The sequence below is a fragment of the Alosa sapidissima genome, chromosome 14 (assembly GCF_018492685.1).
Source record: "Alosa sapidissima isolate fAloSap1 chromosome 14, fAloSap1.pri, whole genome shotgun sequence".
NCBI lineage: Eukaryota > Metazoa > Chordata > Actinopteri > Clupeiformes > Clupeidae > Alosa > Alosa sapidissima.
In genome coordinates, this window is record NC_055970.1 from 5,663,693 (window position 1) to 5,676,692 (window position 13,000).

Here is a 13,000-nt window from a genome sequence, read left to right on the forward strand (position 1 = left end):
AGCATGGTCATTTTCTGCTCAATATATGACAAAACATGTTCTCTCTCTCTCTCTCTCTCTCTCTCTCTCTCTCTCTCTCTCTCTCTCTCTCTCTCTCTCCCTCTCTCCCTCTCGGCACAGCCACCGAGATCTGAAGCCAGAGAACCTGCTCCTGGACGAGAAGAACAACATTCGTGTGGCTGACTTTGGCATGGCTTCCCTGCAGGTCGGCGACAGTCTCCTGGAAACCAGCTGTGGGTGAGTCGAGTTGCCTTAGCGACAGGGTTCCACGGCGACTGCACATTCTTCAGAGGTCTCTCCTGGAACATCTTTTGTTGTAGATTATGATATAGCACTTCACAGACACACATATATTTTCTAATTCACTGCAACAAATAATTCCTACATGAATCAGCATCATCATGATTATCTTCCTAATATTTTTCCATAGTAAGGTATCATTTTGCCAGTGCTGTCCTAATTGTTTTAAACTAAGAGATGGAGGGCTGTTCTCTAGTAGAGCTGTAGCAGAGTTTATGGTTTGTTCCAGCCTGACACTTAAAGTAAGTGACTAATGATAGTGTTTGAATGGGGGGCTGTTTGATATTGTAGCTTAGGGGCCTTAATCATTGAATCACTGACTGTTCCAAGTGTTGTAATGAAGGCTGACACAAACACACACACACTCTCTCTCTCTCTCTCTCTCTCTTTCACACACACACACACACACACACACACACACACACACACACACACACACACACACACACAAACTTGCACACACTTGCACACACACATATTGAGTCTCTCTAGGAATTCCCTGTCCTTGACCCACAAAGACAGTGTGCTGCGGCTCGACTCCACCCAGACTGAGTTGTAGCCGGGGGGTGGGGTGGGGTGAAGCCTGCCGTGGCAGACATATTCTGAAGCTCCTCTGTAAAAATGACCACGCAGCGAGGCTGAGCTCTCACTGACGGAGTCTTAATGCGGAGACGCGCCGCTGATTACTAAAGCTTCATTAGACTGTCTGTTCGAGCCACACAGCGTTGTCGCATTAGTGCTAATCACTGCAGAATTAAAAATCAACAGATTAGCTGATGTTTGTCAGAGAAGTCTCTCTCTCTCTCCATCTCTATCCCTCTTTTCTTCTCCTTCCCTTTCCTTCTTTCCCTCTCTCTCTACCCCTTTCCCTCCTTACCCATCTCTCCCCCCCCTCTCTCCATCTCTCCCCCCCCCTCTCTCTCTCTACCCCTTTCCCTCCTTACCCATCTCTCCCCCCCCCCCTCTCTCCATCTCTCCCCCCCCCCCCCCCCTCTCTCTACCCCTTTCCCTCCTTACCCATCTCTCTCCCCCCCCCCCCCCCCCCCTCTCTCTCTCTATCCCTATGTGTCAGTATTAGGCATTGGTTCACTGCAGTGTTGTAATGGCTGTGTGTTTCCATGGCAACGGGTGTTGTGGTTATTGATTGTGTGCGTGCGGCGCGGCGCGGCGTGGCCCAGGCTCTAAACGCAGATATGACAGTTTTTAATGAAATACATTCATCTCACCCACACTGAGCTGACACTAATGTGTTCTCTTCCCGAGTGCCTACACACACACACACGCACTAAATATGCTGAAACGAGAATCTCCCTCTCCGTCCCTCACTCTCACTTTATCTCTCTCTCTCTCTCTCTCTATCTCTCTCTTTTCCTCTCTCTCTCTATCTCTCTCTCTCTCTTTCACACACACACACAGTCACAGCTAATTCTGTTTCCTCTTTCAACACGATTTTCTCCTTCACCATGTCTGTGTCATTTCTGTGTTTTCTGGCCCATTCCAGCTCTGTAATTCATTCAGCACTGGGACTGTCTCTGTACTCCGTAGTTCTTGTCACCCACTTTATTTAAACTTGCAGAGTAATATCAAACCTTCAGCAAATCTTTACCGGATTCTACACATTTGCGTAAACGATCAGTGTAATTTTTACTGTACATTTTACCCAAAAAACTCATATTCATTGTCAGTTAAAATCTATTTTTTTTTCTGTGTGTTTCAGACCAGTTAGCTCTGTCTGTCCCTCATAATGGGTCCAATTGCTGTGTGTGTGTTGGGGTTGGTAAACATGATGTCCTCATCCAGGCCATGTTGCAGGACTGGTAGTCCATTAGAAACATGAAGACCTGCACTTAGCTTTATTTCTCTGCATCCAACACCCCCCCCCCCCCCCCCCATCTCTGTTTCTCTCTGTTAGCTCAGCAGAAACAGCAGCAGATTGACCCAGTTCTTCAACCCACTAGGTTGTCCCCATCCTCTTCATTCTCCTCTGAGTAAAGGCACTTGGGTTGATGAGCTCCTTTCCTCTTTCTTTGTCTGTTTCTCTCTCTCTCTCTCTTTCTCTTTCTCTCTCTCTCTCTCCCCCTCTTTCTTTCATCCTTTCTGCCTCTCTCAGTCCTTTCGGTGTCTGCTCTAAATGAGTAATTTCTCTCCATCAGACAGATTTTTAGCGGTGCTCAAAGCCCCCCGTAGTTCCGCTGATGGGCTGTCACTAATCCGAATGGGACCCTCGTTGGGGGCTGAAACACACACACACACACACGCCCACACACACATACTTACACTGGCACACACACACACACACACACACACACACACACACACATACTTACACTGGCACACACACACACTCAGACAGCTTCTCTCATCATGACAACCATGAAGCCTCCCAAAAATTCCTAAACTGCATTTTCAGCAGTGTAAGTAAGCATGCAAGTGTGTGTGTGTGTGTGTGTGTGTGTGTGTGTGTGTGTGTGTGTGTGTGTGTGTGTGTGTGTGTGCGTGTGTCTGTGTGTGTGTGTGTGTGTGTGTGTGTGTTTGTCTGTCTCTCTCTCTCTTTCTGTTTGTCTGTGTGTGTGTGTGTGTGTGTGTGTGTGTGTGTGTGTGTGTGTGTGTGTGTGTGTGATAGAATGGTAGAAGGGCCTTTTAAGTCTCTCTCAGCATGATGCCCCTGTCTAAGGGCTTCTGCCAAAAAAATGTTCCCTGTAAAAAAAAGGAGCAACCTTGATCTGTGTCATCGCCACACTCTTGCAAATAATGAGGTGATGGGGGGGTTCCATCCTCTGTCAAGTGACTACCTTAGCCTACTAATAGCCTACTAATCATATTCAGCCTCACGTGGTGCAGTCAAAGGTACTTGACATCGGCAGTGGTTTGGGGTGAATTTGGTTTCAACAGTCATGTTACCCAACCGTGTGATATTTTGTTGTTAGTGTTTTATCTAAACTGAACCTTAACCATCATGATTATGTAGTTCATTTGAAGATAGATGGGATAAATATATAGTTTCAATTTCACATTGATGCAGGAGTGTGTTTGTGATTGAGATTTGTCATTGTGATGGTTAATACTGTATGTCGTATGGAGTTCAATTTGAGATGGTGTTTCCTGGTTTATGGTGTGTAGGCCTGTAGATAGGAAATAATTGTCTGTAAAATTGTGGGTTAATAGATAATTTTCAAGTGGCAATTTGCCATCTGCAGTTGATATCTGTTGCATGGGTGTGTGTGTGTGTGTGTGTGTGTGGTCATGTGCGCTGATTGTATAAATCGTTTCTAAAGTGTTTGTGTACTATTTTCTGTATGTGCAGTGCCACTGCACAATCAGGATGTTTTCCTGAACATATGAAAGTACACACTGATTGGACATGTACAGTATGAAAGTACACACTGATTGAGCACTGTTGTGATATCAATTTCATGCTGTTCATGTGCAGTACATTCATTTAGTTTAGATGGATTTTGTTAGAGTACCGGTACAATTTTCTTTTACAATGCATGAAAAGGCCAGAAATGGTAAAACTATGTCCATGAGAAATGAAAATATATGTGGATTTGAAATGTAACAAGAATTGAGTTTTTCCCAAAACATGCTACAAGTTGTCAGCAGACATTTGATAACCGTAAGAAAATACATTTGGGTGTGCAATTAAGGTGTGGTTTAGTGTGTTTGGACTCTGTTCTATTTGGAGTAAATTTGATGGAATTCTGAATTCATTTACATAATTTCCCATGACATCAACAATCAGTGGAACACTGGCGTTACCACGGTGAGGGCTGTTGTTGTCATGGGAGACACCGGTGTTCGGCTGTTCCGCCGGTATGTCTTAGACGCCACGCCACTTGTATTATTATTATTACTGATGAATACATTACTATCACAGCCAGTTATATCGCAGCCTCACTAACTGTCTTGGCAGCAGGAACTTATCAAGCACTAATATTATTTCATTAAGCTTCCCTGCTACCGCTGGAGAGGGGTTGGGGGAAGGGAAGATGGCTGAGAATGTGAAGTGAGAGAGAGAGAGAGAGAGAGAGAGATGAAGGGAGAGAGAGAGAGAGAGAGAGAGAGAGAGAAAGAGAGATGAAGGGAGAGAACTGAAAGTGAACATGAATATGGTATATTTGCTTTTATGCTTTTACAATCAGAATGCAGGATGTGCTTTTGGAGAGATAAATGTACACATTTATTTTTTGATGCTAAAAATAGAAACTTTATTCAAATATACACACATCTTTCACTTTTGAGGTATTGCTTTGCTAAATGCAAGTGTGTAAGGCCATTTATCATCTAATGGCTAGGAGACCTCAGAAACAACAGTTCCTTCCTGAGCGAAGCCGGCCGGCTGCTTTGGAATGGGATCTGGCGTGACAGGCTTTTTAGTGCTTTCCCCCTCTATTCAGGACAGGCCGGGAGTCGTTTTGTAATGCCACTCCTCGTGTGCGCTCTGTCGCTCCGAACTCAAGGGAGGAATTATAGGAGGAAAAAAATAGCGTGAGTGCACTGACAGAAGAAAGAAAAGCTCTCATTCTCTCTCTCTCTCTCTCTCTCCACAGATCCCCTCACTATGCAAGCCCAGAGGTCATAAGGGTGAGTGCATTCTGCTCATTTTTTCTTGACCCCTTTTTCCCCCTCCTACTGCTTTTCTCGCACTCCCAATCGCCTTTCCTCTCATTGCAGTTTTGTCTGACAAACAGAAGCATTATTTGACCCGTTCTGTCTATTTCTCCTTTTCTCATTCTTGTCTTTGGTTTTCCCTTTCTCTCTCTCTCTCTCTCTCCCTCTCTCTCTCCTTCTCTGGCCCCCTTGCTACTCAGGGAGAGAAGTACGATGGTCGGAAGGCTGATGTCTGGAGTTGTGGCGTCATTCTCTTTGCACTTTTAGTGGTAAGTGATTGAAAGCTACAGTATATTGTGTATGTGGTTCAATCTGATATACTGTTTACATGTAGTGGAGAGCAGTGTTTTACTGCATATAATGTATACCTTAATACACACAGTAATGCAAACCTCATCTATCTGAGGTTTATTTATAGATATATCTGAGTTTAGTAATCATGTGTGTTTTGTAGATACACCTCTAACACTTCCCAGTGGTCTCAGAGCATCATTTGAGGTTAACAGACACATCAAAACTAATATTCCACGTGTGACACTTCCATCAGCAGTTGTCACACACACACACAAACACACTCACCACATGCACGCACACACACACACTTATAGAGAGAAAGAGAGAGAGAGAGCTGAATCCACTGTTGTGTCAACTCCCCCTCCTTAAGTGAAGGATTAGTGAGGATGAGTCACACAGCACCAAAACCCAACAGAATGCACCAAAACACAACGGAATGCACCAAAACACAACAGAATGCACCAAAACACAACAGAATAAACCAAAACACAACAGAATACACCAAAACACAATGGAATGCACCAAAACACTACAGAATACACCGAAACACAACAGAATACACCGAAACACAACAGAATGCACCAAAACACAGCAGAATAAACCAAAACCCAACAGAATGCACCAAAACACAACAGAAAGCACCACAACACAACACAGCACACACTCCTCCTTCATCTCCCCCCTGCTTTGGGGTGTGCCACTCAGGTTATCAGCCTGGGTAGCCAAACTTCTCGTTCTCTTGTTTGTGTTTGTTTATTTTTTGTTTGTTTGGCTTTGATCGATGGCGGCTGGTGCTTTCTGATGACTGTGGGGCTCCAGGAAATGAGATTGCTGGTTTGAGAAGTGCTCAGCTTTTTTAGAAGAGCTGGGAGAAAAATTCCAGACTTGTTAAAAGTCTTGTCTTTGGGTTCCCTAGGTTCAGGCTCTCTACCTCTCCCCAGAATCTCTCTCTCTCTCCCTCTTCTCATTTCTGTCTCACTGTCTGTCCACTGTCACACTTCCCTCCTCTTCTGATTGATGACTCTCCCCCTGTCCCCTCTCTCTCTCTCTCTCTCTCTCTCTCTCTCTCTCTCTCTCTCTCTCTCTCTCTCTCTCTCTCTCTCTCTCTCTCTCTCTCTCTCAACAGGGCGCGCTGCCATTTGACGATGATAACCTGCGGAACCTACTGGAAAAGGTGAAACTGGGTGTGTTCCACATGCCTCACTTCATCCCGCCGGATTGCCAGAACCTGCTGAAGGGCATGATCGAGGTGGATGCCAACAAGAGACTCACGGTGGGTACCGCCACCAGGGCGTGGAGACTTTGTCAGAGCACAATCACGCAGGTTATGGTGTTATGGTGGTAGGATCCCTTGTAGGCCCCTTGTTGCTCATAGAAATGCATTATGCCATTCTCAGAGTCACTGCTTATGACATTCAGTGGAACTCGGCACCTTAGATGTTTCACACACTCTATTGTCCTTGAAGTGTAAGTAAGTTTTGGGGTTTGGGTCTAGGGGCAGATTTCTTTAAAGCAACACCAAATAACTTTTCCTCTGTCACACGCAGTATTTGTTTATTCAGCACCGGCTTTGCAAATAACAATATCCACAGACAAGGTAGAATATGTTGCATGATTTTATGAAAGTACGATGTATTGCGACATCAGATGCAAGTCAAATGTGTAGTTTCTTATGTCTCATTCCATCGAACTACAGATCCGCTACCCGATCTGGCAAACTTACATAGTGCGGTTATAGCCGATAGAGTGCCGCGAAACGAATGCAGAAGTGCCGTTCACCCTGTTACGAGTTGATGAACCACTGAAACGATTTTGGAAACATTATTTTAAGGTACAAAAAAGTCTTTGGTGTAGCTTTAAGGTGGATTAGACTGAATGGTATGGTGTGGAACATACACACACACACACACACACACACACACACACACACACACACACACACACACACACACACACACACACACAGACCACACTCAGTATGTCAGACATATGCAGTCTGTGAAGGGGATTTCAGTTCAGTGTCATTTCTGCTGTGGTGTCGGCTCAGACGAGATCATGAGCGTAATCCTATTCTGCCTGCCTGGTCACACAACACACATGCACACACACATGCACTCACACATGCACTCACACTTCCATACATTGTGGGATTTCATCATATATTTTCCAAATACACTTACAGTCATTGGGCTCTTACTGACTTGCACTGTGTGTGTGTGTGTGTGTGTGTGTGTGTGTGTGTGTGTGTGTGTGTGTGTCTGTGTCTGTGTCTGTGTATAGACAGGCAGAATTGTGTTTGTCAAAGAGAGAGAGAGAGAGTGAGCTAGACAGCCCAATGCAGGACTCCTAAGCTCCCGTCTTCTAAACTGCAGACAGGGCTTTCTGGACGTCTGACAGTTTAAGACTTAAGTGATGCTAATTTCCATGCAGAGCACTGTGTTGCCAGGAGGGCTTTGGAGAGAGAGACTGCGAGATTCCCATACAGCCCGTGATTAGTAGTCTTAGAACCTAATTTAATGAATTCATTAATTATTACTACTTATTATTTAATTAATTATTAATTATTATTATTATTGTTGTTGTTGTTGATGATTTTGTTGTTGTAGTAATATTTCTTTCTTACTTTTATGCATACATCTTTATTTTACAGTTGGATCAGATTCAGAAACATGCGTGGTACATGTAAGTACTCTTCCTACACCCTCTATGTGTTAGAAAATGATGTGCAGCGCAGCTGTGATGTGTCTAACAACTGCCTTATCTCCAATGTGTGTGTGTGTGTGTGTGTGTGTGTGTGTGTGTGTGTGTGTGTGTGTGTGTGTGTGTGTGTGTGTGTGTGCATAGAGCCGGCAAAAGCGAGCCAGAACCCCAGCCGCCGATCCAGCGTAAGGTGGCTATGAGGCTTCTCCCTGCGATGGAGGACATCGATCCGGACGTGCTGGACAGCATGCACTCCCTGGGCTGCTTCAGGGACAAGAGCAAACTTGTCAAAGACCTGCTGGCCGAGGAGTGAGTCCGGACCTAGTCAGGGATACCTGTCCACTCTCTATCCCACCCCAAAGTCAGCCTCGGTGTTGGATGCCGGGGGTAATGTGTATGGGATAACGGCCGCCGAGGTGTCCCGATATATACAGAATTAATGGATGAAGCGGAGGCTAAGAACTCCACGACGCAAAGTGGACACCTCGAAGGCCGTTATCTCACTTATCCCCCAGTTGCCACTCAAGTATGTAGGCAATAGTCATGCATTTATAGCACGCAAACGGTGCCAATAATGTTGAGCTTCAAAAGAAGCCAGCTTGTTCAGTTTGTTGTACTACTTTCTTTGGTTACTGACAGTAATAACGGTGGGTAGTTAGCTTGTTAACAGTTTCTTTTATTGTTGCCATTTATTTCATAGGTCCACTTCAGATATATCTCAAGAAATTAATAGCCACCTTACCTGCCAATCAGAAAACAGTATTTCTTGTCTCCGAGGGATAATATGAAGACAATACCCATCTGAAACTCCAGTCACAGAGAAGTGCAATCAAGATGCAGAGTTTAATTAGGCTGTATACAGGAGAGAGGCACAAACGAAGCACAATGCCCTCCAGAATATGCGTCTCTGACTTGACACAGAATTATGATGTAATTTTGACGTAAAACAGACAACAAGAAGTGATATCGACTTTGACGCCTTGAGACAGCTTACATTATCCATGTTTGAGACAGGTTACATTATCCATGGCTGAGACAGGTTACATTATCCATGGTTGAGACAGGTTACATTATCCATGTTTGAGACAGGTTACATTATCCATGTTTGAGACAGGTTACATTATCCATGTTTGAGACAGGTTACATTAGACAGGTTACATTATCCATGTTTGAGACAGGTTACATTAGACAGGTTACATTATCCATGTTTGAGACAGGTTACATTATCCATGGCTGAGACAGGTTACATTATCCATGGCTGAGACAGGTATCATACAGAATCATGAAGTAGGAACATACTTTTAGTGTCAAAGTGACCTACTGATGAGAAATGCAGAACATTGAACCACATATTGGAATATTGGACCTAATGCAGAACATTAAACTACATATTGGAATATTGGACCTAATGCAGAACATTAAACCACATATTGGAATATTGGACCTAATGCAGAACATTAAACCACATATTGGAATATTGGACCTAATGCAGAACATTGAACCACATATTGGAATATTGGACCTAATGCTCTATTCCACTTTTTCTCACAGTATAGCATGATTGATTTATACCATACTGATTGATTTCCCTGAAATGAATTAACCAATCTGCTGTGTGTATAAAAAGCTGTCAACTGAACAAAAGTTCATGTGTATAAATGGCTATGAATCTACATTTGTTGCCCTTTGAATACAAAAATACATGTTTGTTCCTCCCCAAGTTTATACTTATGACTCCAAGACCTTAATTTTATCTAGGAGGCCCTCTGGACAACCAGCAAGACTGCTCAAACTAGATCACTCTGTTTTAGAGTAACTTAATTTAGCTGTAATGTAAATTACCTTAAAGTTAATATTTCCGCCGAAGGCTAGACATTATTTACGCTCATTTCATTTGCACACTTAGGGAGCCACTTTGTAATCTACCATAATAAGCCAGTTAAATTGTGTGTGTGTGTGTGTGTGTGTGTGTGTGTGTGTGTGTGTGTGTGTATGTGTGTTTCCTCTACTGTACGTGTGCAGTGATAACCAGGAGAAGATGATTTACTTTTTGCTTCTGGACCGAAAGGAGCGTTTCCCCAGCCATGAGGATCAGAACCTCCCACCCCGCAATGACATCGGTATGACATCATTTATAATGATGATGCTGCAAATGATATCTGGTGCTTTAGAGCACATTATATGGAATGACTGTCATGCTGTTTGATTCAGGAATATGTTTTATAATGTCATAATTACTGTGTTGGTTTTATCTCAGTGTAATTACTGTCTATTTTTTTTTATCTCTCTGTAATGTCACAATAGCGTGTCATTAGACACACACAATAAAGATGCCATCATAAACATGTTAACTACTTCTCGTAACCGTATGGGTGCTTGTGCAGTGTATGTGTGTGCATTCCTTTGTGTGTGGATGTTTAATGTGTGTGTGTGTGTGTGTGTGTGTGCGCGTGCGCGCGCGCGTGTGTGTGTGTGTGTGTGTGTGCGTATGCAGATCCTCCTCGTAAGCGCGTGGACTCGCCCATGTTGACGAGGCACAACAAGCGGAGACCGGAGAGGAAGAGCATGGAGGTGTTGACCGTCACCGAGGGAGGCTCTCCTGTGCCCGTCAGACGAGCCATAGACCTGACCAATCACGGGCAGAGGTGAACACACACACACACACACACACACACACACACACACACACACACAAGAACACACATATCACACACATATCACACACACACACACACACACACATTAACATTAACATCCCAGTCCTTTCCCAGTCACTGCAGTACATTATTGTTGTACTCTGGCAGCTGCAACCCCCCAACATCAAACATGTGAAGTTGGTTCCTTTCCTCTCTGCCCCAGTCTCTTCCTTTCCTTCTTTCTCTCTTTCTCTCTATCTCTCTTCATCTCTATCTCTCTTTCACTCTCTCTCTGTCTCTATCTATCCATCTCTCTCTTTCTCTTTCACACTCTCTCTCTCTCCCTATTTCCAAGTCCCTTTCTCAGCATGTTCTGCCCTACATTTTGCTACCAGACACACATTCTCTCTCTCTCTCTCCCTTCCCTTTGATGTTGGCAATAATATCCCATAGAAGATTGCATTTAGAGGTTAATTAGCCATTCTTCTCCTCCCCTGCCTTTCTCTCATACTGCTGCATGCTTCTGCTGTGCCTGCTTCTGTTTTCTTCCCAAGGTTTTAGTTGTGTCTCAGAGGGGCAGGTGAGTTAGCCTTGTCTCTGGTAGAGCAGACTCACTGACGTGTGGTACACAATTTCTAAACACTGAATTTGCTTAGGGCCCATTTTTAGTTTCAGTTGATGCCAGATAAAGGTGCACTTGGACCGTGGAGTAGCTCGCTAGAGGGCTACCTTAACTCCTAATATTCAGAAATGGCTTGAGTATTGTGGTTCCATTAATAATGAAGCGCAAAATGCACAATTCAGCTATTGCATTCAGTGAGTGTGTGTGCGTGTGTGTGTGCGTGTGCGTGTGTGTGTGTGTGTGTGTGTGCGTGTGCGTGTGCGTGTGCGTGTGCGTGTGCGTGCGCATGCATGCAAGAGTCTTCTTTTTCTTTTCTCTCCACTGACTGTGTGCTATTATTTCCCCATTTTCTGAATAAGGGCTCCGAGTGATCAACTTTGGAATCAGTTAGCATATTACTTTAATCATGTCATGTTTCAGAAACTTTTATGCATGGTTTCTGAGTATGTTTGTGTATATACAGTATATGTGCGTGCGTGTGTGTGTGTGTGTGTGTGTGTGTGTGTGTGTGTGTGGACATGCTTTGGATCATAAGCTTACCCACACCTACACCACCACACACACACACTGGTCATGATTTAGTGTTTCAATTTGGCCCTTTGAGGTAGAGCACTGAAAGTATGGACCGTTAAGCTGCCATACATCATTTAAGGCATCGCAGCTCTTTAAGCCTGGACACAAGCAGTTACTGGGGGAACGGGTGAAAGAACGAGGATGAGAGAGAGAGAGAGCGAGGGAAGAAGTGAGAGAGGCGAGAGAGAGAGAGGGAAAGAGTAAACACGTACGCCACAGAGAGATATTTGTGAGAGGAAAAAGTGTGTGTGTGTGTGTGTGCATATGGGTGTTTGGCTTAGAGTGTTAGTGTGTGAGTGTGTCTGTGTCTGTATTTGTGTGTGTGTGTGTGTGTGTGTGTGTGTATGTAAAAGAGAGAAAAATATAAAAAGAGAGTGGGGGACAGAGAGGGAGAGAGAGAAGAATGAGGGGTAGACGAGAGAGAGAAAAATGAAAAATCAATTAAGCATAAAAAAGAACGAGCACATCAGCATATTCCCCGTAGCGGCCGACAGCCCTTCTCTCCGGGATAGAGGAGGAACGCTGAACCTCACCGCATCAGAGTCTACTGTTACTCCAGCTTTGTTCAGCAGCACAGACAATGTCTTTCTTTTGCAGGATTCCAGACAGAAAAAGCTGTTCTTTTCAGGCTGGTTTTTCCACAGCATAAACCAATGTGACATTGTGTGTGTGTGTGTGTGTGTGTGTGTCTGTGTGTGTGTGTGTGTGTGTGTCTGTGTGTGTGTGTGTGTGTGTGTCTGTGTGTGTGTGTGTGTGGCAGGTCGAGGTCTATCAGTGGAGCATCTTCATGTCTGTCCACCAGCCCTCTCAGCAGTCCCAGGGTAAGTTTGTGCATTCACTTGCACACTCTTTCTAACACTCACTGTTTACCACACTCACTCACTCACTCACTCACTCACTCACTTACTTACTTACTCACTCACTCACTCGCTCACTCACTTGCTCACTCAGTCACAGGCACTCAATCTCCGGGCTCTGTTCCAATTCCCACACTACGTCCCATCATGTGCACTTGACCGCTTCTGAAGCACACTTCTGGAGTGGAGTGTGGATGGGGGGTGCGTGCTCATTCATTCACATTCAGTGCTTCAGTGCTGCTGTCACCTCCACTGTGCATGACCCGGCCTGCTGTAGAGGATAGAGGCTACAGGCTACAGGTTTCTCCCTTGCCACACTCTTTGAAAGATTTTGGGTTCTTGTCCCTTGAGTGAAACTCCATACGGTTCCTGTTGGAGCTACTGTACAGTTCTTCATGGAACTGTAC

At 44.5% G+C, this 13,000-nt stretch overlaps 1 protein-coding gene across 5 annotated transcripts in view; it reads left to right on the forward strand.

Annotated features, from left to right (window-relative positions):
• The window catches only part of LOC121682146 (serine/threonine-protein kinase BRSK2-like), an 82,136-nt gene that overhangs the window by 56,165 nt on the left and 12,971 nt on the right, over window positions 1-13,000 (forward strand). For all 5 annotated transcript variants that reach the window (XM_042062179.1, XM_042062180.1, XM_042062181.1 and 2 more), the window contains exons 5-13: window positions 121-237; window positions 4,851-4,884; window positions 5,112-5,180; window positions 6,332-6,478; window positions 7,856-7,887; window positions 8,050-8,214; window positions 9,928-10,025; window positions 10,400-10,550; window positions 12,497-12,557. In XM_042062179.1, coding sequence (XP_041918113.1) covers window positions 121-237; window positions 4,851-4,884; window positions 5,112-5,180; window positions 6,332-6,478; window positions 7,856-7,887; window positions 8,050-8,214; window positions 9,928-10,025; window positions 10,400-10,550; window positions 12,497-12,557 — 874 coding nt within the window. The remainder of the gene's footprint in view (window positions 1-120; window positions 238-4,850; window positions 4,885-5,111; window positions 5,181-6,331; window positions 6,479-7,855; window positions 7,888-8,049; window positions 8,215-9,927; window positions 10,026-10,399; window positions 10,551-12,496; window positions 12,558-13,000) is intronic.